The sequence below is a fragment of the Canis lupus genome, chromosome 1 (genome assembly GCF_011100685.1).
Source record: "Canis lupus familiaris isolate Mischka breed German Shepherd chromosome 1, alternate assembly UU_Cfam_GSD_1.0, whole genome shotgun sequence".
Taxonomy (NCBI): domain Eukaryota; kingdom Metazoa; phylum Chordata; class Mammalia; order Carnivora; family Canidae; genus Canis; species Canis lupus.
The window spans coordinates 99,955,986-99,981,615 of NC_049222.1; the positions used below are offsets into that span (position 1 = coordinate 99,955,986).

Genomic DNA, 25,630 nt, shown 5'->3' on the forward strand with positions numbered 1-25,630 from the left:
AAAATAGGAAAAGAATAAATAGCACTCATTACAAGTAATGCTGCTCAAGGCTGTGAATTCAGCCAATTATTAGGGCATAACTTTAAGTGTACTCCAGAGCTCACAGATCAATACTATCTAAGTTGGGAGGGACACATCCGACACTATTCCTGTATAATATACTATATAAAGTGGGACTGGAATATAACATTCTATTTTAACCTCTTATTTATAAGCTTTTCTGATAATGTCATATTAAAATTTAAACAGTGAATGAAGGCTAATTAATTACATGGTTGTAAACTTAGTTGTGACTAGAACACACACCAGCTTTGACAAGACTATTATTCAGCCAATTAAATCTTGATGCTGCCTTCTTCCTCAATATCAAAGTCAATTTCAAAAGCAGATAAGAACATGATAGGCAGGGCAATTAAAAGCTCACATAATTAAACTCTTTATAAACTGCTATGTATATGTCAATAAAAATGAAGTACTGCTTTTACCAGTAAACCTTTCTATGCCTTATGGACTTGGGATATAGTTAATTTTGACATTGATAATCCAGTTAAAAGTTTAGATTTAGGTCTCCAGAACAAATAATGATTCTTTCCCTACATCCCAGTTAAACTTCCAGAGTTAAACTACTAAGGATTCCTGCCTTTGGTTCCTTGTGAACCACACAAAAACTGTTCTTACCTTCACACCTTGAATGAGACCATTCATGAGGAATGTGTGTTGAGGAAATGTTTCATGTAGAACCTACAAAAAGCAAACAAACATCAAGAGAATTCAAAAACAAATTAAAGGGAAAGATTTTTGCCTCTATTAATGTTAGATTAGGTAAATAAGATGAACCCTGGAATGAAAACATTTTAAGTATCAGTGAAGTATGAAAAATATCCTATAAGTATGAAAACATAAAAAATGAGGTAGAAATCTAAATAAGGCAAGAATCTACACTCGAGCACTCTGATGCCTTTCTTACAAAAGCATTTGCAGCAAATATAAATTAATTGGATATACTCTTCACCACCACTAATTATAAGCAGGTACCACAAAAGGTTATATAAACTCAAGTATGAACCTGCAGCCTAGCTTCATATGACCTAGGTAGTCTAGGAAGCCTCAAGCCTTAAATTTAGATCACAGTGATTCTGGACTGGTAGTACTTCTGGTATCTAGCAGAAAAAAAAATCTAAAATCAATCCTGAAAAAGCATCATCTAGGCCTCAAATCAACCATATTTTTTTTTCTCAAATATAATGACCAGGACATAATCAAAGGTAATGAGATACAAAAGGAAATATGACCTCATGAGCAAGAAACAGCAACAAAAAATATATATATTATAATAGAAACAGACTTTCAATGACTTCACATTCTGGAATTACTTAACAGACTTTAAAAAGAATATGCTTGGGGCACCTAGGCAGCTTAGTTGGTTAAGGGTCTGACTTCAGCTCAGGTCATGATCTCAGGGTCCTGGGATTGAGCCCCATGCTGGACTCCTCACTCAGCAGGGAGTCTGCTTGCCCCTGCCCTCACTGGTGTGCTCTCTCTCTCTCTCAAACAAAATCCTTTTTTTTTTTTATGAAGAATATACTTACTATAGTCTAAGATACAGAAAATAAGCTTGAAATTTTTGAACTAGAAGCTGTAAGAAATAAGAAAGTCCAGAGATTTTAAAAAGAAAAAAATTCCAAAATAGAAAAAAATGTATTGACTTAAGTTCAGAACTCAATGGAGATGTTTAACAAGAGTAGACATGGCTAAGAGAATTTCTGAACCCAAAAGTAGATCAAAAGACCATCCAGAATGCAGCATGGAGACAAAAAGACAAAAAATAAAAGAGAAAGCAAAAGCCCCAGAGGATCCTGTAAGGAAATCTGACACAACTTCAATTAAATTTGTCTTGTAATGAGAATGAGGCAGACACATTTCAGGAGCCAATGGCTGAAGATGTACTAGAACCAATGACAGACATTAGTGCAGAGATTAAAGTAGCGTAATAAATCCTAAGTAATATAAAAAGAAATCCAAACTCACAATCAGAAAACAAAACAAAAAACTTAAAAACTGCAAGAAAAATACAGACAGACTGCCTAGAAAGATAGCTTTGTTGGGCAGCCCAGATGGCTCAGCAGTTTAGTGCCACCTTCAGCCCAGGGCCTGATCCTGGGGTCCTAGGATCGAGTCCCACATCGGGCTCCCTGCATGGATCCTGCTTCTCCCTCTGCCTGTGTCTCTGCCTCTCTCTCTGTCTCTCATGAATAAATAAATAAAATCTTAAAAAAAAAAAAAGATGGCTTTGTAACTCCACTAACAATGGAGCCCAGACAAGAAGCATGCTATCCTATCCTCAACATAATGAGGAAAAGACAACAAATGCCAACCTACAATTCTATACCCAGTTAAAATGTTCTTTAATACAATTTTCAACCTAGCAAAAACTAGTTTCCTAACTTACAGTAATCTAACTTACGCACTCCACCTAATGAGATATATATATATGTTTCCTTCACTTCCAGAAGAAGGAAAATAATCTAGATGCAAGATGTGAGATGCAAGATGAAATAAACAGCAAAGAAAATGGTGAATATAAATAAACAGTGATGCACACGACAAAATGATGTGTCTTGCAGGTTTTATTTTTAATTGTGTGGAATTAGAAGATGTAATGACATTGGAATAAACAAGGTAAATAAACACCAAGTGTTTACATTCCTTTACCTCATTCCTGCTGACACTGCTGTCCTGGATGAGGGTGAAGATACTGACATTAGAGACTTCAGTAAGTTTGCATGGAATGCTATGAAAGTAAAATGCATTCGAAGAAATTATTTCCAACCTTTCCCCTAACAAGATTATTTTTAAGGTTTAGAAAAGGTTTGTTATCTCAGCTAGTGACATTTGAATTCTACCTATTTGTACTGGAAAGACAGGAAAGTAAATAAAGGACAGCAAATATCTCAAGTTAAAAATCATTGAAGTTCTCAGAAGAACCTCAAAAATAACAGATTTCATAGGGCACAAAATACAAAAATGTTCTCTAAAGAAAACAGAATGCAAATCAATATCAGAAGTAGTTTCATTTGTTACATGCATCACAAAAATATGGTCAAACAGCAAAACACAAGAAAGTTAGTATATCTTTAAAAATGTTTCTCTGACCCTGGGTATGCCACTAGGTGTAGGATGTATCCACTGTCTCACAACCCTCTCTTCTCCCCTTCTATATTCTGTCTCTGTCAAACTGACGCTGAGAACCTACAGACATTTCTGAGACTCCCCTTGCTCATAAGCTTTCTCACAGTTCCTGCCAGGAGGAAACAGAAGGTGGAGAAGTGCCAGTAAATACTACACCAACTCCAGGGCTGCGTGCATGCTGTCAAAGGGACACAACTGCCCATCCTCCACTGCCTCCGGCTCTGTCCTCTGACCTCCCCCTAAAACAACTCTATACTCAAAACAACCCACACATGCATTCACTTGTGCAAATGATACAATCCACCAACAAGAGAAAACCACTTAAATCTGGCAAAACTATATCCATGATTGAACAATGGAGTATGCATTTATTGGGCTGTACATTACACTAGAGAGATCTAATGGGATGTCTGGCTATATGAGGGAACATTTCTGGGCAATAGTGCCATGATGCAGGAAGTTCCTCTAAAAATCTTCGATATGTGCTTTTCAAAACTCTTCTACTTTTTCCTAATGCAGGGTAGAGTGGGGAAAAAAGAAAGCAGTTAAATTTTATTGGATAAATAAGTAAAACAAAATAAGACAGTAAAAAAAAAAGCTAAACCTTCATAAAATAAAGCAGCATAACGAAAACAGCACTATTCTACTCATTTTGATAAATTCAAAAAATTAAATATATTATACAAATAATCTAACTGCAAAGAACAGTAACTGTTACCATAATAAATTAAACCTAATGATAAAAAGTATATTAAACATCTCTGATAAAAATCAAAGCTTTTATTTTTAACATTTTCCTATAGAAAATAAAACTTAAGGAAGATATTGCCTTTATTCTTCAGAAGGACTATCGTAAGCATTAAATATAATGGTATTTCCTTTTCTTTTTTTTGAAGGTTTTATTTATTTGACAGAGAGAGTGAGAGAGCACAAGTAGGGGGAGCAGCAGGAGAGGGAGAAGCAGGCTCCCCACAAAGCAGGGAGCCTGATGCAGGGTTTGATCCCAGGACCCTGAGATCATGACTGAGCCAAAAGCAAATGCTTAACTGAGCCACCTAGGCACCCCTATAATGGTGTTTCCTAGGGACTGAAAGTTTAGAGTTGAGCGGACTTCTGGTACAATGAAGCTAATAAATAACTGCATGTACATCACAACATATACATAATGTACATAAATACACATCACATACACAGCTGGTTTTCTGCACTTCTACCTAAAATTTTACCAACAGGACACTAAATTTACAGTATTCCTGAAAGCTAGGGTAACATGTGAAAGTTGAAGCAACAATAACATGTAAAAATGTGAAAGGAAAAATCTTTGAAAACGTAATTTTCCAGAGTCCAGGAAAGCAAACAGCCCAGAACCAGAGGAGGAAAAACATCTACAGTTGAACAGGTTATTAAAAGGTTATAAAATGAGGGGTGCTTGGGTGACTCAGTTGGTTGAGCTTCTGCTTTATACTCAGGTCATGATCTCAGGGTCCTGGGATAGAGCCCAGTGTCATTGGGCTCCCTTCTTTCTTTCCCCTCTTCCCGCTATTCTGCCTATTTGTACGCTCTATCAAATAAATAAATAAAATCTTTTTTTTTTTAAAAATAAGGTTATAAAATGAGCTCCTGGTATCTTGCTCTCAAAGCTGCTGACTTCTGTATCTGTGCCCAACACAAGAATCAAAATGCATAATTCTCTGAACTGGGACTTCTAAATGGGATCCCTGTAGAACCAAATGGATTAAAAAAATGATAGTGCCCCAGATCCCTTATATCTATAGTCCTACAATAAACTACTTCATCAGTATAGAGGGCTCTCTGAACAACCACACTGTCATAAATCAAGAGCTCCTACAAGAAACACTCGTGTTCAATTCTGAGGAATAGAACTTTCCATCTGGGCTGGAGAACAATAATCCAACTACCAGAGACCAGAGGTGCCTACGGCACAGGTGGCAAATTGGCAAGCTGATCTTTTCTATTTGTATTTGTTTTTTTTTTTCAAGTGAGATAGTTGTCAGCGTGTAAATTTCAGGAAAATTCATACACCATATGATTTTCTAGCGTGTCACAGAAAGAAGATTTCAGAACATAGGGCTTGAATTACCACATCACTGATTAGCTGAGTAAGCAGAGTGGCTGCTGCAGTTGAAGGAGCATATATTCTAACTGTAACATTCCTACCCCACTTCTGACATTTACATTACTTGCCTAGCCCCAGAAGACATTTGTTTTCATAATCTCTGATCTAACCCCTCATTCGTATATATAAACATGTATAAAATTCAACAACAAATGTGAAAATCACTGAAAGGTTTAAAATAAGTATAAGTGTCCTCCAAGACATTCAAGAAAATGCTACGCACATTGAAAATAATGTGCTACACAGGGACCTACACCAAAATAAGCAAAACCAGTTAAAAAAAAGTTGTCAAGAACTGATCAAAGTCTTCAAGAACTGATTACAAGAGAAAGCATAGAAATAAAATACATAATAAGAAAGAATGTCAGAATGGATAAATACATAGTATTACAATGTACTATAGTGTTTTAAAAAATTGGGCAGCCCAGATGGCTCCGTGGTTTAGCGCTGCCACCTTCAGCCCGGGGCCTGATCCTGGGGACCAGGGATTGAGTCCCACGTCAGGCTCTCTGCATGGAGCCTGCTTCTCCCTCTGCCTGTGTCTCTCATGAATAAATAAATAAAATCTTTAAAAAACAAAATACAGAAATTAGCTGCATAATATATAAAAAAGTAGAAGAGAAATGTAACTCAAAAGATGTCAGAATAGGCAGACAAAAGACAGCAGTGGGTATAAAAAAATATATCGAACATAATTAACAAATTTAACATACTTACCATAAAGAGAATACTACTCTGGGGAATACTTGTTCTTTTCAGGTCATATAGAAAATTTATAAGAATCAACCATATACGAGGATACAAAACAAGCTTCAACAAATTTCAAAGAACTGAAATAATTCATGTTCTCTGATAATACAATCTAGAGAAGGCCCCAAATGTTTAGAAATTAATACACTTAGAACAATCCATGAGTCAAAGAAGAAATCACAAGAAATATTAGAAAACAGAATAAGCTGAATGGTTGTATCAATACAACACATCAAACTCATGAGTGCTTAAAGACCAACTTTAGGTTTGAAAATACATAAAACGGAAAACCAACAAAGGGCTGAAAACAATGTTGTTTTTGTTTTTGTTTTTGAAAACAATGTTCTAACCTTCAATATAAAGAAGTGAGAGAGGGCAGCCCGGGTGGCTCAGCGGTTTAGCTCTGCCTTCACCCAGGGCATGATCCTGGGGACCCGGGAGAGTCCCACATCAGGCTCCCTGCAAGGAGCCTGCTTCTCCCTCTGCCTGTGTCTCTGCCTCTCTTCCTCTCTGTCTCTCATGAATAAATAAAATCTTTAAAAACAATTTTTTTTAAATAACAGAAAGAACAGCAAATCCAAAGAAGTAACGAAAAAAGGTAATAAAAAAAGACATCAGTAAAATGAAATCCAAACATTTAATAATGAAAATCAACAAAAACCAAAAGTAACTCCTCTGAGAAGATTGGAATTGATAATTCTTAAACTATTAGGACTACACCAAAATAAAAATCTTTTGCACAGTAGTGAAGGAAACCACAACAAATGACAACTTACTGAATGGGAGAAGACATTTGCAAACCCAAATTGGGGCTAATACCCCAAATATTTAAGGAACTTGCACAAACCAATACCAAAAAACAAAACAAAACAAAACAAAAACCACTACAAATAATCCAATTAAAATGGGCAGAGGACCTGAAGAGACGTTTTTCTAAAGACTTATAGATGGCCCCAATGGACACAAGAAAAGATGCTCAACCTAACTAATTATCAGGGAAATGCAAATCAAAACCACAATAAGATACCATCTCACACCAATAAGAATGGCTAGTTATCAATGGCTAGGAAATAACAGGTGTTGGCGAGGATGTGGACAAAAAGGGAATCCTCACATACGGTTGGTGGGAATATAAATTGGTGCAGCCACTATGGAAAACAGTATGGAGGTTCCTCAAGAATTAAAAATAGATGGGATGCCTGGGTGGCTCTGTGGTTGAGCACCTGCCTTCGGCTCAGGGAGTGATCCTGGAGTCCCAGGATCGAGTGCTGATCAGGCTCCCTGCATGGAGCCTGTTTCTCCCTTTGCCTGTGTTTCTGCCTCTCTGTCTCTCATGAATAAACAAATAAAATCTTTTTAAAAAACACCTGTCAAATCACCATGTACACCTGAAACTAATACCATACTTTGTAAAAATACAAAATAAAAATAAAGCAAATTGTGACACACACACACACACACACACACACACACACACGGGAATATTATTCAACTATAAAAAAGGAAGGAAAGGGACACCTGGTCAGTGGTTGAGCATCTGCCTTTGGCTCAGGTCATAATCCCAGGATCCTAGGATTGAGTCTTGTGTCAGGCTTCCCGCATGGAGCCTGCTTCTCCCTCTGCCTGTGTCTCTGCCTCTCTCTGTGTCTCTCATAAATATTAAATAAATGAATGAATGAATGAATGAATGAATGAATAAATAAATAAATAAATAAATAAATAAATAAATAAATAAATAAAATCTTAAAAAAGGAAGGAAATTCTGCCACTTGAGACACCAATGGACCCTGAGGATGTTTTGCTAAGAGAAATAGGCAGAGAAAGACTAGTATCATATTATCTCATATATATGTGGAAGCAAACAAAACAAAACAAAACACAACAAGCTCACAGATAAAGAACAGATTGGTGGTTGCCAAACGCAGGGGATGGAGGGTAAAATGGGTGAAGGGGATCAAAAGTACAAGCTTCTAGTTATAAAAATAAATATCAAAACTAAGTGAGTGGGATTTATGGAAGGGTAGCCTAATTTTCAAAAATCAATAACTGACCACATTACTCAAATAAAGGAAAAATCTAGTTGTTATCTGATTATATGCAGAAAATTCATTTGATAAAATTTAACACCTATTTAGGATAACAACTGTAAGCAAAACAGTAATAGAAGGGAACTTCCTTTCTCTGATAAAGAATATCTACAAAAACAAATCTACAGCAAATAATACACTTAGTGGTAAATTTTAGATCGCTTTCTACCACCAGAGATCATCTCTGAGATAAGGATGCCCACTACAATTGCTTCTATTCAACATAGTACTTGATGTCACAGCAATGCAATAAGAAAAAGAAAAAGGACTGGAAGGAGTTAAAAAACTATCATTATTCACAAAATATATGAATGTGTATGTAAAAATCTGCAGATAAACACTTAGGATTAATAAGTGAATTTAGACAATCACCAGATACAAGGTCAAAATACAAAAATAAATGGTTTCAAGTACCAGCATGACAGAAAATTAAACCTTTACCCTTCTCCATGAATGTCCTAGCCGGCTAAGCACCAAGCGTTCAGGGACTGACTGGGAACTTGCCACCTGTCTTGGTACCCTAGTTATGTCAGTAACAGCCTCACGGCCCTGGAGTGTGAACTGAGACACAGTTAGAAAAGCAGCAGTGAGATGGTGGACTACAAGCAGAGCCAAAGTCCACATTTCCAATGGGAATGGCAACCATCTGGGAAGGAGATACTTTATTTTCTCTGGCCGGAGACAGGAGGCCAGCTCCCTTCCCAAACCTCTCACTTAGCTTATAACATCCTCTGCTGGACCCCTGCAGATGCCCTAGGCCTGGTGATACCCAAACAGCTCTGAAACCAAATTGCAAAGGGCCCTGTGGCCAAACCTAACCTACAGTCTCCAGGACTGGACCAAATTCCCTGCTTGAAAGCAGAGGATATGACTCAGACACTGGATCTGAACGGATTCCTGGGAAAACCTTGTTTCCAAAAAAGGGCAAAGGTGTATATAGGGAAACATGGAGGGCAGAGTTCTTCAGCAGAGACATTAAAAAAAAAAATTTTTTTTAACCTTTACAACTATACTATTATATCAAAAAACATTAAATATCTTGGAGTAAAACTAGTGAAAAATCTATGCAGTGAGAAATATAAAATATTATTCAGATAAATTTTAGAGACTAGATATAAAGAAGATATACCACATAAAAGACTCAATACTGTAAAGATATCAATTCTCCTCCAATTAATCTATTGTCAATGTAATGACAAATTTCCTATCAACACTGTGAATATTGAAGAGCCGATAATAAAATGCATATAGATAGATAAAAGGTATAAAATAGCCAATCTTGAGGAGGAAGAACCAAGCCAGAGCAGTTATACAAGATACCGCTACAGAAATCAACACAGCATGGTATTGACACAGGGCATATACATGAATAGAATACAAAACTTAGAAACAAATCCATATGTATGTGGTTGCCTGATTTATGATTAAGTTGACACATACAATGGGGAAAAGAAATTTTTTTCCCCAATAAATTAGGCTGGTTCAACTGTGCATTATTCATATGCAATCAAAAGGAATCTTGACCTCTACAAAACACAATGATTTTTTTTCTAGATGGATGGCAGATTGATGTGTGAAAAAGAAACCAATAAACCTTTGAAAAAATAAAGTTTCTTAAACAAGATTTTAAGAAAGTACTAACCTAACCTTAAGGCAAAAAAAAAGAAGAAGAAACTGACCTGCCTAAGCTAGAGCCTGGCTAGTTGCAGGGTTAAATCACTCTAGAAAAATTTTGGCAGTAATTATATACTGAAGTTGAATAAAACCCTGCAATTTTAGGGGATGCCTGGGTGGCTCAGTGGTTGAGCGTCCGCCTTCAGCCCAGGGCATGATCCTGGAGTCCCGAGATCGAGCCCCACATCAAGTTCCTTGTGGGGACCTGCTTCTCTCTCTGTCTAGGTCTCTGCCTCTCTCTTGGTGTGTCTCTCATGACTAAATAAAATCTTTTTTTTTTTAAGATTTTATTTATTTATTCATGAGACACACAGAAAGAGAGGCAGAGATATAGGCAGAGGGAAGAGAAGCAGGCTCCATTGTCACAAAGCAAAATGACAGAGGAGGTAACAAAACTTCCCAAATTTGATTTAAAAAAGAAAAAAGTGAATTAACAAACCCCAGAAGCTAAATAAACCCCAAGTAAAAGGAACACAAAGAGATCCACACTCAGACACATTAATGAATAAACTGTTGAAAGACAAAGAGAACATCTCTAAGCAGAAAAAAAGGAAAATGAATTCACCACATATATTAGAGACTGACAAATTATCTGTAAAGGGACATAGAGTACATAGTAAATATTTTAGGGTACATGGTTTGTGTTGCAACTCAACTCAGCCATTGTAACACAAAAGCAACCACATTCAACAGACACTGTTGTGGTCCAACAATTTTTTATTTATGGATACTTCCACCTGAATTTCATATTAAATATCTTCTTTTGGTTGTTTCCAACCATTTAAAAATGTAAAAAGCATTCCTTAGTGCACAGACCACACAAACTCAGGCAGTAGGCCAGATAAGGTACATGGGCCATAGTTTATAGACCCCTGACATAAAGGGGAACAAAGATACTTATTATTAGCTAACTTCCTATCAGATAAAATGGATGCCATAAGGCAATATAATAATATATTAAAAGTACTGAAAAATCTATTTAAAAAATTAGAATGTAAAAAAAAATTAGAATGTATTATATAATAAATATTACAATAGGGAGACCTACTGTCTGTTATATTTATATGTTAACTCTTCTTAAAATTGTAGGAAAGTTTGGAAATCAGCACTGTCTTTATTTAAGCATTCAGAAGTTTACTGGTATAAAAGTATGCTACAGACTACAACATACAACTAATACATATGACGCACAGTAATAGAACAAAAATAAATGCCAAGCAAAAGTCAGTACATCTGCTTAATTAAGGCCCATTATATCATAACAGTGAGCTGTGCAAGAGAAAGCAAAGATTTAAAAAACTATGATCATATATTATAGATACTCTTAGTGAATGCTACTTATCTCATCTTAACAATAAAAGGTAAATTTACCCACAAGAGGGTAAATTCTGGGTACTTGGTCAAAAACCACTAGAAAACTATCAAAATCATAAGATGAGCCTGAACATTTTGATTCCAGAAGCCAAGACAAGCCTCCGTGTGACTATAGTTAGAACTTTACTTCCTTTTCATGTAGAGAGCAAAGTACTTACATATATTATGCTCCAAATGGCAAAAACAGTCCTAACTCATTTTATCTCAAGTCCCAAAAGGAAAGGATTAAGTGAAGGAAGCAGAAAAGGCTAGACTGCAGAGGAAATAAGGGGCAGATAAGATGGAATATGGGTTTTTTTGAATAAATGAGCACATACTCTCAAAACAAGGACAAGAATACTGAATGTGGCGGGAAAAAGAACATTCTTTATTAGATCACTGTATGAAGAGAATGGTGTATTGGAGTATACTGTATCCTTGAATCTCTAGCAAGATTTGAGGAAGGTCAGCTTGCAAAAGAAAATCTGCAAATTCCAAGAATAAGATTTTCCACTCATAGGACCAGTATTAAGTATATCTTTATTGAAATAAGTGCTATTTAAACATATCTAAAGATGTTTATATTAATCAGATAGCTTTATTTACAGTAAAATGAGATCAGGCCCTCTAAGAGGATGCACGTTTTTGAATAGAGGGTAGAATGTAAGGCAGGGATGGAGAGTAATTTTTATGCATAAGCTACTACTCGCAGAAGGCCAATGAGTGAGGTCAACTTTACAAATCTACTTTAGTGTCTTAGGGTTTGAGAACTTTCTCATGGTACTTAATAAACTAAAATTGTAATATAGGACATGAGACAGGCAACAAATTACACAGAGTAAAGGACTAAGAAAAAGTAAATTTTACACTACTTCAGTTTGGGCACCTTATACACTTCTAGGGATGCATCCATTTCTTCCAGGTTGCCTAATTTGTTGGCATATAGTTGCTCATAATATGTTCTTATAATTATTTGTATTTCTTTGGTGTTGGTTGTGATCTCTCCTCTTTCATTCATGATTTAGTTTATCTGGGTTCTTTCTCTTTCCTTTTTCTAAGTCTGGCCAGGGGTTTGTCAATCTCACTAATTCTTGTAAGCAACCAGCTCCTAGTTTCGTTGATCTGTTCTAGTGTTCTTTTGGTTTCTGTTTCATTGAATTCTGCTCTAATCTTTTATTAATTCTCTTCTCCTACTGGGTTTAGGCTTTACTTGCTGTTCTTTAGCTCTTTTAGGTGTAATGTTAGATTGTGTATTTGAGATCTTCTTGTTTTTTGAGAAACAAGCGTATTGTTATATACTTCCCTACTTAGGGCAGCCTTTGCTGCATCCCAAAGGTTGTGAACAGCTGTGTTTCATTTGATTCCATGAATTTCTAAAATTCTTCTTTAATTTCCTGATTGACCCACTGTTTAGTAGGACACTCTATATAACCTTCAAGTATTTGAGTTCTTTCCAAATTTCCTCTTGTGACTGAGTTCCAGTTTCAAAGTATTGTGGTCCAAAAATATTCAGGGAATGATCCAGAATCTTCTATTCTGGAGAATGTTGCATGTGCACTTGAGAAGAATGTGTATTCTGTTGCTTTTGTATGGAATGCTCTGAATGCATTTGAAGTCCATCTGGTCCAGTGGGTCATTCAAAGCCCTTTTTTTCCTTGTTTATCTTCTGCTTAGATGATCTGTCCATTGTCAAGAATAAGGTGTTAAAGTCCCCTACTATTAATGTATTATTATCAATGTGTTTTCTTTAATTTTGTTCTTAATTGGTTTATATAATTGGCTGCTCCCATGTTAGGGGCATAAATATTACAATTGCTAAATCTTCTTGTTGGATAGACCCTTTAGTTATGATTTAGTGTTCTTCCTCATGTCTTATTATAGTCTTTGGTTTAAAATCTAATTTATTTTGGGACGTCTGGGAGGTTCAGTGGTTGAGCATCTGCCTTCAGCTCAGGTCGTGATCCCAGGGTCCTGCGAATGAGTCTCCCATTGGGCTCCCCATAGGGAGCTTGCTTCTCCCACTGCCTATGTTGCCTCTCTCTCCGTTTCGCTCATGAATAAATAAAAATAAAATCTTAAAAAATAATTAAAATCTAATTTCTTTTGATGTCCATTAGGATGATAAATAGATTTCCATGGGATCCCTGGGTGGCTCAGGGGTTTAGTGCTTGCCTTCCACCCAGGGCACGATCCTGGAGTCCGGGGATCGAGTCCCACATCGGGCTCCCTGCCTGGAGCCTGCTTGTCCCTCTGCCTGTGTCTCTGCCTCTCTCTCTGTCATGAATGAATAAATAAAATCTTAAAAAAAAAAAATTTCCACCCTTTCACTTTCAATCCGCAAGTATCTTTAGGTCTAAAATGAGTCCCTTTTCTAATGGCTGAGTAATAGAAACGACAAATATCCACCATTTGCTTCGACGTGGATGGAACTGGAGGGTATTATGCTGAGTGAAATAAGTCAATAGGAGAAGGACAAACATTATATGGTCTCATTCATTTGGGGAATATAAAAAATAGTGAAAAGGAATAAAAGGGAAAGGAGAAAAAATGAGTGGGGAATATCAGAAAGGGAGACAGAACATGAGAGACTCCTTACTCTGGGAAAGGAACTAGGGGTAATGGAAAGGGAGGTGGGCAGGGGGTGGGTGTGACTGGGTGACGGGCACCGAGGGGGGGCACTTGATGGGATGAGCACTGGGTGTTATTCTATATGTTGGCAAATTGAACACCAATAAAAGGGATCCCTGGGTGGCGCAGCGGTTTGGCGCCTGCCTTTGGCCCAGGGCGTGATCCTGGAGACCCGGGATCGAATCCCATGTCGGGCTCCCGGTGCATGGAGCCTGCTTCTCCCTCTGCCTGTCTCTGCCTCTCTCTCCTTCTCTCTCTGTGACTATCATAAATAAATAAAAATTAAAAAAAAAAAAAAAGAACACCGATAAAAAATAAATTTATAAAAAAATAAATAAAATGAGTCCCTTGTAGACAGCATATTGATGGGTCTTGCTTTCTAACCAATCTGATACCCTATGTCTTTTGATTAGGGCATTTAGCCCATTTACATTCAGAGTAACTACGAAAAGGTATGAATTTAGTGCCATTGTATTACCTGTCAAAATCCTTGTTTCTGTAGACTATCTTTATTCCTTTCTGGTTTATGTTTTAATATTTTTATATTTTATATTTTAATTTTTATTTATTTTTATTTTTAATATATTTTATATTTTAATATTTCTTGCAGGGCTGGTTTTGTGATGACAAATTCTTTTAGTTTCTGTTCGTCCTGGAAGCTCTTTATCTCTTTCCAATCTGAATGACATCCTTGCTGGATAAAGTATTCTTGGCTGCATATTTTCTCATTTAGCACCTGGAATATATCATGCCTGTCCTTTCTGGTTTCTGTGGATAGATCTGCTGTCAATGTAATGTTTCTATTCTTGTAGGTTACGGATCTCGTCTTGAGCTGCTTTCAGGACTTTCTCTTTGTCTCTGAGTTTTGCAAGTTTCACTATTATTATACGCTGGGGTATTGACTTATTTTTATGGATTTTGAGGGGGGATTCTCTGGGCCTCCCGGACTTGGGATGCCTGTTTCCTCCCCCAGATTAGGGACGTTCTCAGCTATAATTTGCTCCAATATACCTTTGGGCCCTCACCCCTTCCCTCTTCTTTTGGGATCTCAATTATGCAAATTTTTTTAAACTTTATAACATCACTTATCTCTCAAATTCTCCCCTGGTGATCCAGTAGTTGTTTATCTTTTTCTCAGCTTCTTTATTCTCTATCATTTTGTCTTCCATATCACTAATGGTCTCTTCTGCCTCATTTATCCTAGCATTTAGAGCCTCCAATTTTTTTTTTTAAGATTTATTTGACACAGGGGATCCCTGGGTGGCTCAGTGGTTTAGTGCCTGCCTTTGGCCCGGGGCGTGATCCTGGAGTCCCGGGATCGAGTCCCACGTCGGGCTCCTGGCATGGAGCCTGCTTTTCCCTCCTCCTGTGTCTCTCTGCCTCTCTCGCTCTTTCTTTCTCTCTCTCTCTCTCTCTCTCTTTCTGTGTCTATCATAAATAAATAAGTAAATAAATAAATAAATCTTAAAAAAAAAAAGATTTGACACAAATAGTGAGCCCAAGCAGGGAGAGTGGTACGGAGAGGGACAAGCAGGCTCCCCAAAGAGTAAGGAGTCTGAATGCAAGGCTTGATCCCAGGACCCTGGGATCATGACCTAAGCCGAAGGCAGATGCCTAACTGACTGAGCCACCCAGGTGCCCTAGATCTTCTATTTTTTATTGCATCTCATTAATAGCTTTTTTTATTTTGACTTGATTAGATTTTAGTTCATTTCTCCAGAAAGGGATTCTCTAGTGTTTTCTATGTTTTCAAGCCTAGCTAGTAACTTTATAATCATTATTCTGAACTCTAGTTCCAACATCTTTTTTTTTTTTTAATTTTTATTTATTTATGATAGTCACAGAGAGAGAGAGAAAGAGAGGCAGAGACACAGGCAGAGGGAGAAGCAGGCTCCACGCACCGGGAGCCCGACGTGGGACTCGATCCCGAGTCTCCAGGATCGCGCCCCAGGCCAAAGGCAGGCGCTAAACCGCTGCGCCACCCAGGGATCCCTCTAGTTCCAACATCTTACTTAAATCCATACTGATCAGGACCTGCAGTTAGTACTGCTTCTTGTTCTTTTTCTGAGGTGAGTTTTTCTGTCTTGTCATTCTTGCAGAAAGTGGTCACTTTTCTATTTGCAGAGTTGTGCCAATTCTTTTCTTAGATCTCCAGTTGAGTTTGCAGGTGTTTAGAATCATTTGATAGTTTTCTAACTGAATTCCTGAGACTAGACAAAAATGAGGTCTCCTATTCCTCTGGCACCTTGGAAAGTGTCCAATCTATACTACTTCAAACAGAGCACTTCTAGTGTGTGCTAGGATGCAGATAGTCAGATTGCACAGAATATTAATATGTAGTTACTGTTCTGTATCTCCAAATCCTTACCTTAAACTATTTTTCTCACCTCATGGAAACAGGACAGAATGCTGTCCACTTGGGGAAAAAAAAAAAACACATGTACCATCATCCTAATAGTTACAACACCATGATGGGTGACAGATGCAGGATGTCAAGAACTAGTTATCTGACAACAATAAACCCCAACATAAAGGAATAGGATAAATGAACTTTTGCTATAATAAAATAAACTATAATTTTGTCCCTTTCTTACCAGTTCTCTGTCCAACCAGAAAAGGTAGAAAGTACAGAGGATATGCCAGAGAAAATCTTTTTTTTTTTTCTTCTCTCCAAAAGGAGAAAGGAACCAGCCCTGCCACATCAGAACAGAAACAGAGGTAGCAAACTGTGTTGTAAAGGCTGAGGAAGATAAGACAGTACAGGACATTTAGCATAATTTAGCAACACGAAGGACTCAGAAAAAAGAGAATGAACCCATCTATTAATTCAGCAAATCTTCTATGACACTGTAGTGTCAGAGTGATGCTAGCAAGCCTGTACTCCACAGATATAAGTGTATATTTTAACCAAATATTTGCAAACAGTAAAACTGCTCAGAAACTGCAAAAAGAAAGTAAAGCAGCATTTTAGCTGGCTTATAAGGCTGCATTGGGCAGTAAGAAAAAAGCCACATCGACTCTGGCAGCCCAGGTGGCTCAGTGGTTTAGCGCCGCCTTCGGCCCAGGGCGTGATCCTGGAGACCCGGGATCGAGTCCCGTGTCGGACTCCCTGCATGGAGCCTGCTTCTCCCTCTGCTTCTCCCTCTGCCTGTGTTTCTGTCTCTCTGTCTCTCTTTTTCATGAATAAATAAATAAAATCTTAAAAAAAAAATTAAGAGATCTGACAATCTGTGATCTAGGGCCAAAAAGGTCTCCAAAGTTTTTAATTGTCTGGAAAGTGGTTTTACAATTTCTAACAAGACCTCAAAAACATTATTCTTCACTTAACTTTGAATTCTTAATACAGACTGATTATAGGATTAACTCTATATTGAGAAACCTGTAATATCACTACAGCAGATTTCTAGTTCCACAAGAAAAATACTATTTAGGGACGCCTGGGTGGCTCAGTGGTTGAGCGTCTGCCTTTGGCTCAGGGCGTGAACCTGGGAACCGGATGGAGTCCCACATTAGGCTCCCCATGGGGAGCCTGCTTCTCCCTCTCCCTGTGTCTCTACCTCTCTCTGTGTGTCTCTCGTGAATAAATAAAATCTTCAAAATAAACGAATAAATGTATGTATGTATATACGTATGTGCCAGAATTAAAAGCTGTATAGCAAAGTCTTACATAAGGCTAACACCCTCCCTCTAAAGTTCCCTATTTTCTAAAGTTAATTTGGGAACATAGATTATCTGTATTCAAAGTGATTCTCTGGTAAGGCAAAATGGTGACTGGGAAGAGTTAACCCACCAATGATTTTGATTTTTATTTTTTATTTATTGTACACTTTTTAATTGGAGTTCGATTTGCCAACATATAACATATCACCCAGTGCTCATCCCGTGAAATGCCCCCCTCAGTGCCCGTCACCCAGTCACCCAACCCCCCGCCCACCTCCCTTTCCACTACCCCTAGTTCATTTCCCAGAGTTAGGAGTCTCTCATGTTCTGTCACCCTGATATTTCCCACTCATTTTCTCTCCTTTCCCCTTTATTCCCTTTCACTATTTTTTATATTCCTCAAATGAATGAGACCATTTAATGTCTGTCCTTCTCCGATTGACTTACTTCACAGCGCATAACACCCTCCAGTTCAATCTACATTGAAGCAAATGGTGGGTAATTGTCGTTTCTAATGGCTGAGTAATATTCCATTGTATACATAGACCCCATCTTCTTTATCCATTCATCTTTCAATGGACATCGAGGCTCCTTCCACAGTTTGGCTATTGTGGACATTGCTGCTATAAACATTGGGGTGCAGGTGTCCTGCCATTTCACTGCATCTGTAACTCTGGGGTAAATCCCCTGTAGTGCAATTGCTGGGTCATAGGGTAGCTCTATTTTTAACTCTTTGAGGAACCTCCACAGTTTTCCAGAGTGGCTGCACCAGTTCACATTCCCACCAACAGTGCAAGAGGGTTCCCCTTTCTCCACATCCTCTCCAACATTTGTTGTTTCCTGTCTTGTTAATTTTCAACATTCTCACTGGTGTGAGGTGGTATCTCATTGTGGTTTTGATTTGTATTTCCCTGACGGCAAGTGATGCGGAGCATTTTCTCATGTGCTTGTTGGCCATTTCTATGTCTTCTTTGGTGAAATTTCTGTTCATGCCTTTGCCCATTTCATGACTGGATTGTTTGTTTCTTGGGTATTGAGTTTAATAAGCTCTTTATAGATCTTAGATACTAGCCCTTTGTCTGATAGGTCATTTGCAAATATCTTCTCCCATTCTGTAGGTTGTCTTTTAGTTTTGTTGACTGTTTTTTGCTGTGCTGAAACTTTTTATCTTGGTTAAGTCCCAATAATTCATTTTTGCTATGATTTTTAAAGAACAATTTAGACAACTGAAATTTTTTTTTTATTTACTCATGAGAGACAGAGAGAGAGAGAGAGAGAGAGAGGCAGAGACACAGGCAGAGGGAGAAGCAGGCTCCATGCAGGGAGCCCGACATAGGACTCAATCCCGGTCTCCAGGATCAGGCCCTGGGCTGAAGGTGGCGCTAAACCGCTGAGCCACCCAGGCTGCCCCAAGACAACCGAAATTTAAGGTCAATTTAAAAACATCTTCTTTTTTCAATTTTAAAAATATTTTAATTAAAATTCTTAGTAATTGAGGCGCACCTTCGTGGCTCAGTCAAATAGGTACCTGACTCTTGATTAAGGCTCACGTCATCACAGGGTCCTGAGACTGAGCCCTGTGTCAAGCTCTGTGCTCCACATGGAGTCTGCCTGGGATTTTTCTCTCCTTCTCCCCCTACTTTACGCACTTGCACATGTGTGCGTTCTCTAAAATGTAAATAAATAAAATATTTATTAAAAAATAAACTAGTGATTAAGCACCCAAAGCCTACATGCCTATCCTTTCTTAAGCATCTCCCTTCCTTTAACCACACACGTATCAAACATCCAGGTTCTTGCTAAGAAATTAATAGAGCCTCTGCAAAGAAATGACTGTAAGTTAGCTACCAAATATGGAAATTTAGACATTATTATGATTATCATTTTCACTGTTACAAGGCACGTAATTACCAATCAATTTACTAGGTTCTTGGTCAAAGGCCATCATATCCATACAAATTAAGTTACAAAGCTCAATAAAACTTTGCAAAAATTTCCCCTAGTGCATCTCATCTCCATGGTCTTCCTAAATACATACATTTCACCCACAGAACTTCCAAGAATATTTAACATGCAGCCCAGGTGTTTTGTTGCAGGTAGTTCAGTCTACACAGTGGATACAAACCAGTAGAATAAGCAGTCTTAAGCTGCTGCCCAGTGTTTCTCTCAAACACATAGGTAGACATTTGGCCCTTAGGATATATGCTTAAGAACCTCTCTTCTGCTTTCAAGACAAGGACCTGTTTAGCAATACTTACAGTTAACATCGGAGTTGTCAACAAGCCCCACGCAAAGAATTCTAGGAAGATGACAATAGCAGCATGGTATACACTTGGTCTGCCAAAGCCTTGTAGCTAAAAAAGGAAGAAAGTTATTATGAAAAACAGCAGACAGAAAAAAAAAAAGGCAGACAGATACAAGATCCATTTTGCTAAAATGGTATCTAACAACAACAACAAAATACTGTATGAAAAAATGCTGTATAAAATAAACTTAGGACCTACCTATATTATATACGATGAAACTTCATTCTGTGCCATCCCTGATGAATGAATCTTGCCTAATCATAGAAGATGCCAAAGTCATAAACTTTTTACTTGTCCCATCAACACAAATAACTGAGCTTTGGCTGAGAATCAACCGGGTCTTTAAGAGACTGAGGTTCTAAGACCTGACTATTCTGTCTCTTGCTAACAATGTGTTCCTCAGCAACTTGGCCTTTTATGTAAAGAGAAAGGCAGGCATGTAGGTCACTTGCTCAAAAGCTTCAGGGGCATCACAGATAATTTAAATGATGGGGGAGAAAGAATAAGGAAAACAGTCCATACTAAGGTGTCAATATCCAGCTTTCTGTTTCTGTTACATTTGGGGTTTTTTTGTTTTTCAAGATTTTATTTATTCATGAGAGATAAAAAAAAAGACATGGGCAGAGGGAGAAGCAGACTCCCTGTGGGGAGCCCGACACAGGACTCAATTCTAGGACCTGGGGATCATGAGCCAAGCCAAAGGCAGACCCTCAACCACTGAGCCGCCCAGGTGCCCCTGTTTCTGTCACATTTGAAGACTGTCTATTCTGCTAGTTGTCTGCAGCTTATGACTTCCGGAAATAAATCGATTTAGCACGCTTTGCTACCTACCACTTGGTAGTAACTGGAAGTGATGCCTGCAGTAAAATCCATGCTATGTCTATGCTTAATATTTTTAAGTCTTTAAAAGTTATAAAGAAGGCACCTGGGTGGCTCAATGGTTGGGCATGTGCCTTTGGCTCAGGTCATGATCCCGGAGTCCGGGGATCAAGTCCCATATTGGGCTCCCCACAGGGATCCTGCTTCTCCCTCTCCCTGTGTCTCTGCCTCTCTCTCATGAATAAATAAATAAAATAATAATAATAATAATAAGGCAGAAGTAAATCTGCATCACTTGACTGGAGTCTAATCATAAGGAAATGATTGATCAGACAAATCCCAATTGTGGGACATTCTACAAGACAACTGGCTTGGTCTCCTTAAAAATGTCAAGGTCATAAAAGACAAAAGTGAAGGTAAGGAGACTCATGCATATTGAAGGAGGGCAGAGCCACAACAAAATGGGAGATCTTGGAGTGGATCCTGGGGGAAGGGGAGCAAAAGGATAAAATCTACATATGGACTTTATATAAAATAATCATACAGGTGTTCTCGATTTCTGCAACTGTCAAATGGTTTGGGGGAAAAAAATTGGTACATACATAGTTCCTAAAGCAAATGTCACAAAATGCTAACTGCTGAATTTAGATGAAAGGAATATAATTTTACTTTTTTTTTTTTGTAGTTTTGAAAATTTTCAAAGAGCCAAGAACAAATGTTATTAAAAATACAAACTTGTAAAAACTCAACTCTCCAAGCCAAAAGCCCTTGAACATAGCCTTCAAAAAGTACTAGATTTCCATAGTCCTTTACTAACAGAATAGTGCATGGAAATGGCAGCAACTCTTTAGCATCTGCCTGTGATTTAGCTTTCTGAGACCCTCTGCTAAGCCATTCCAGCTGCTAGACATGGAAACTTGGCTATCACCCTTGCTCTCCCCACACTGCCTTCCATCTATTCCTCTAGCATCTCTTGTCTAAATTACAGAGTAGCTTCCTACGCTTGCTCCTTCACCCACTGCACATCAGCCACCATGCCCCATTTATTTACTTTTAAAGATTTTATTTATTTATTCATGAGAGACCAGAGAGAAAGATGGAGAGAGGCAGAGACACATGCAGAAACACAGGCAGAGGGAGAAGCAGGCTCCATGCAGGGAGCCAGACACGGGACTCAATCCCGGGTCTCCAGGATCCTGCCCTGGGCCGAAGGCAGGCACTAAACTGCTGAGCCACCTGGGCTGCCAGTACCATGCCCCATTTAAATAGAAGTCAGAGCTTGGCAACTCCTCTGCTCCACTCTCTGAAATGTCCAGGGCATTCACCCCACATCCCACTTGTCCAACATCTCCCTACCTCCTTGTTATGCTCTTATTGTTTTCTAGAGGATTTCCAACAAACTTCATAATTCATTTTTGTCTTCTGCCCATGGAATGGTAATTTAAATGCTATGAAGGAAATTATTTTTGTCTTTGTTCAATGATGTATCCAAACAGCCCTTCTCTCACCCCACTAAAGTAATAAGCACTCCACAAAATATGGAAGAAGGATCTCTTCTTCTGAGACGAACATCTTTTCTCTGATCTTTTTAAACAGCAAAACCTAAAATGTAGAAACATTTTTGAAGCAGATGGCCCAGTTTCTTCAATATGGGCAAAGAAAAAAAAGAAAAAGGAAAAGGAGGGAGAACTATGTTTGAATATAGATTAAAAGAAATTTAAGAAATATTAACCAAAATCAGTATGTGAGACTTTGGAGTTTAACACAAACTACCTGGAAAAAAAGGCAATTGTGAGACAATCATGGAAATTTGAAAACGGACTGGGTATTAGCTAATACTAAAGAAGCAGACTCCTTGTAATAATAGTATTGAAGTAAGGTGTGTTTTTTAAAGATCCTTCTCTCTTAGAGATACACACTAATGTATCTGTGAAATGAAAAGTATGTTCAGAATCTGTTTTAAAATCTACAGAAAAAAATGTAGAAGTGGTGGCAAAAATGAAAAAAAGTAAATCAGCCTATATGCATTACTAATAATATCTAGTTATTTGGGTAAAAATTCTGATAGTCACCCATCCCACATGACAGAACAATTGCTTCCGAACACTGGGTGAACATGTCAATAAATATCCGAACTATTTATTGCTCTTGAATCATTTGTTTTATTTATTAAGCATCATGCATACAAGAATCTCAAAAAACTCTGAAAATAGCACACAGTAGGAAGCATAAGAAGGCAATCCTATTTCTCATTTGCAGTTTCTATGGTTTGGTGCTTTCGTCAGCAATGAAGCTCTATTTAGGGAGACCACTGAGATAGAGATCCATGTGGCAGCAATGCTGAGTAAACATAAAAACAGATAAACACTTTAATCTGTGTGATACATCTTTAGGATATTATGCTATCTTAACACCTTACCAAAAAAACAAATAACCTTTTTGTTTACATGTTATATATAGGTTTAGATGCATCAACTAGAAATTGTTTAACAAAAACCTGTTCTAAAACGCACACCTTCTTATTCTCACCTCTACATAAATTACTTTAACTAAACTATCATTTATTCCTAGCCAATACCAGTGCTACATAAGAGAAATGTAGTATGACAGGCAGGCAGGCCCTGGTAAGGTGGGAATTTAGTGTGGGCAACTGGATATAAGAAGGTGACAAAAATAAATCTGCATTCCCTCCAATTCTTTCTAAGGTCTTGGTGGCCAGTATGCTGATAAAAACAGTATCACAAGTTTCTCCCCTAAATTATCTGAGCTAATCAGAAAAACTTTAACAAAACCTAACCAATCATTTCTAGTTGAACCTAATCTAGTGCAGCCTCTCTGGATCAGTTCAATGTCTTTTCTCTCCATTTGCCCCTTTATAAATCAGTACAGATCTTGAGATGTTTAGATGATAAATATGTGGTGATGTCTTTATACATTCATACTACCATCTCTCCCACAGGCAACTGCAACAGTCTCTTAACCCTACCCTGACTTCTCTTCCCTGCCTTCTCCAAATCTTTCTTGATACTACACTCAAGAGTGATCACTCTAAAATAAAATATACATGTCATCCTATGATACCTGCAGAAGACGGCAGAAACTGAGCTACAAATTCTGAACCTCATTCCTGTACATGTAATCTTTTTGCAATGTGACTGTGCTGTGTATGCCAACAGAAAGTGGAGTCTAGGGGATCCCTGGGTGGCGCAGCGGTTTGGCGCCTGCCTTTGGCCCAGGGCGCGATCCTGGAGACCCGGGATCGAATCCCACGTCGGGCTCCCAGTGCATGGAGCCTGCTTCTCCCTCTGCCTATATCTCTGCCTCTCTCTCTGTGTGACTATCATAAATAAATAAAAATTAAAAAAAAAAAAAAAAAAAAAAAAGAAAGTGGAGTCTATTTCTCCATATCCCTGGATCTGGGCTGGCTTTACAACTTCCTCTGACCAACAGATGTCAGGTGAAGGGACAACATGGACGTCTGAACCTAGCCTCCAGAGGCCTTCAAGACCACATGAAAACACCTTCTAGACACAGGAGGATGAAAGCATATGAAGTCCTCCCTACTAAGGCCACCTAGGCCAACCAGTGAACAGCTATTACCAACTGCCTGACAGAGGAGCAAGGCCGTCTTAAACAACTTAAACAACAACTCCATCAAGCTTGCAGATGACTACAGAAGCACAAGTAACTGCAAACAAATCCAGTGAAGAACCCCAAGCTGAGCTAGCCCAAACAACTGTCATTAATGGTTGCTGTTTTAAGGCCACTAAATTTGGCTTTATGTAGCAATCCTTAAGTGATGAAGTCCCCTCCTCTGCCCTCATGTTTAAGTTTAAACTCTTAAAACTGTCTTGAGATCCCTTTTGCAGTTCTCTAATCTCATCCCTCAGCCCACACATACTTGAAAATCAACACAGGGAAACTTCTCTAAAGTGGAGCCAAAAGGCCCTCGCTCCAGGGTGTGAACTCGTGATTTTCCTAGCATACTGAAGTTAGCTTGTAGATGAATAAAAGGCATGGTCCCCAGTATTGTGTTTAAAAGACTGTCTGTATACTACCCATCACAGGAAATATTAAACACTGAATGGGGGGGCGGGGGCGCGCAGGTGGAGGGAAAGGGAGAGAGACCCTGAGATGATGATCTGAGCTGAAACTAAGAGTCGGATGCTCCACCAACTGAACCACCCAGTCACCTCTATTTTAAAACAACTTAAAACCTACAGAAAAGTTGCAAAACCAGCACAGGGTTCTGGTATATCCTTCGCCAAACTTCCTCAAATATTAATGTCTTTGATAACTATGGTACTATTACCCAAACCTAGAAATTAACATTGCTATACTACTTTAGCTAATTTATATGTGTTATATGAATGTCACCATTTTCCCCACTAACGCTTTCTTTTTCCTGATTTAGGAACTAACCCAGGATTTAGCACTGCATTTTGTTCTCATGTTTTCTTGGATTATTCCAATCTGAGATAGCTACTAAGGCTTTTATTTTTTACTTTCGTGATCTTTACACTTTTGAGAACCACTGATATATTCTTTACCAGTCATTTGTAGAATGCCCTTCAATTTGAATTTGTTTAATACTCTCATTATTAGATTGAGGATATGCATTTTTAATTTTTTCTTCAGCTATAATTCACATTCCATTCCATTAGCCGTTTTCAAGTGTACAGGTCAATGTTTCTTGGTATATTCACAGGTTGTAAAATTACCACCATTATCTAGTTCTGGAATATTTTCATTACCCCAAAAAGAAACCTAATATCCATCAGCAGTCACTCCCCATTCTCTCCTCACCCCATTTCGTAGCAATGACTAATGTACTCTATCTCTATGGATTTGTGTATTCTGGAGTCATATTAAATGGAATTCACAAATTGAATCATATAATATGTTGCCTACTGTGCCTTGCTTCCTCCATTTAGCATGTTTTCAAGAATCATCCATGTTCATCATTCAATTTTTTTTTAAGATTTTATTTATTTATTCATGAGACAGAAAGAGAGAAAGAGAGAGAG

The 25,630-nt window shown here is 38.0% G+C and overlaps 1 protein-coding gene and 1 long non-coding RNA gene across 7 annotated transcripts in view; one reads left to right on the forward strand and one right to left on the reverse strand.

The window, feature by feature from the left end:
- Positions 1 to 25,621, forward strand: part of LOC119870865 — a 76,117-nt gene extending 50,496 nt beyond the window's left edge. Inside the window, exon 3 of the long non-coding RNA XR_005354394.1 lies at positions 23,563 to 25,621. This is a non-coding gene — a long non-coding RNA (uncharacterized LOC119870865). The remainder of the gene's footprint in view (positions 1 to 23,562) is intronic.
- MFSD14B (major facilitator superfamily domain containing 14B) overlaps positions 1 to 25,630 on the reverse strand; it is a 75,098-nt gene that overhangs the window by 33,689 nt on the left and 15,779 nt on the right. For 5 of the 6 annotated variants that reach the window (XR_005354392.1, XR_005354391.1, XM_038527427.1 and 2 more), the window contains exons 2-3: positions 19,737 to 19,832; positions 679 to 741 (exon numbers count right to left, since the gene is read on the reverse strand). Coding sequence is in view for 4 of the 6 variants with exons in the window: in XM_038527427.1 (XP_038383355.1) it covers positions 679 to 741; positions 19,737 to 19,832 (159 nt within the window). In the remaining 2 variants the exon portion in view is untranslated. The remainder of the gene's footprint in view (positions 1 to 678; positions 742 to 19,736; positions 19,833 to 25,630) is intronic. The other variant, XM_038527424.1, reaches the window with a different exon arrangement.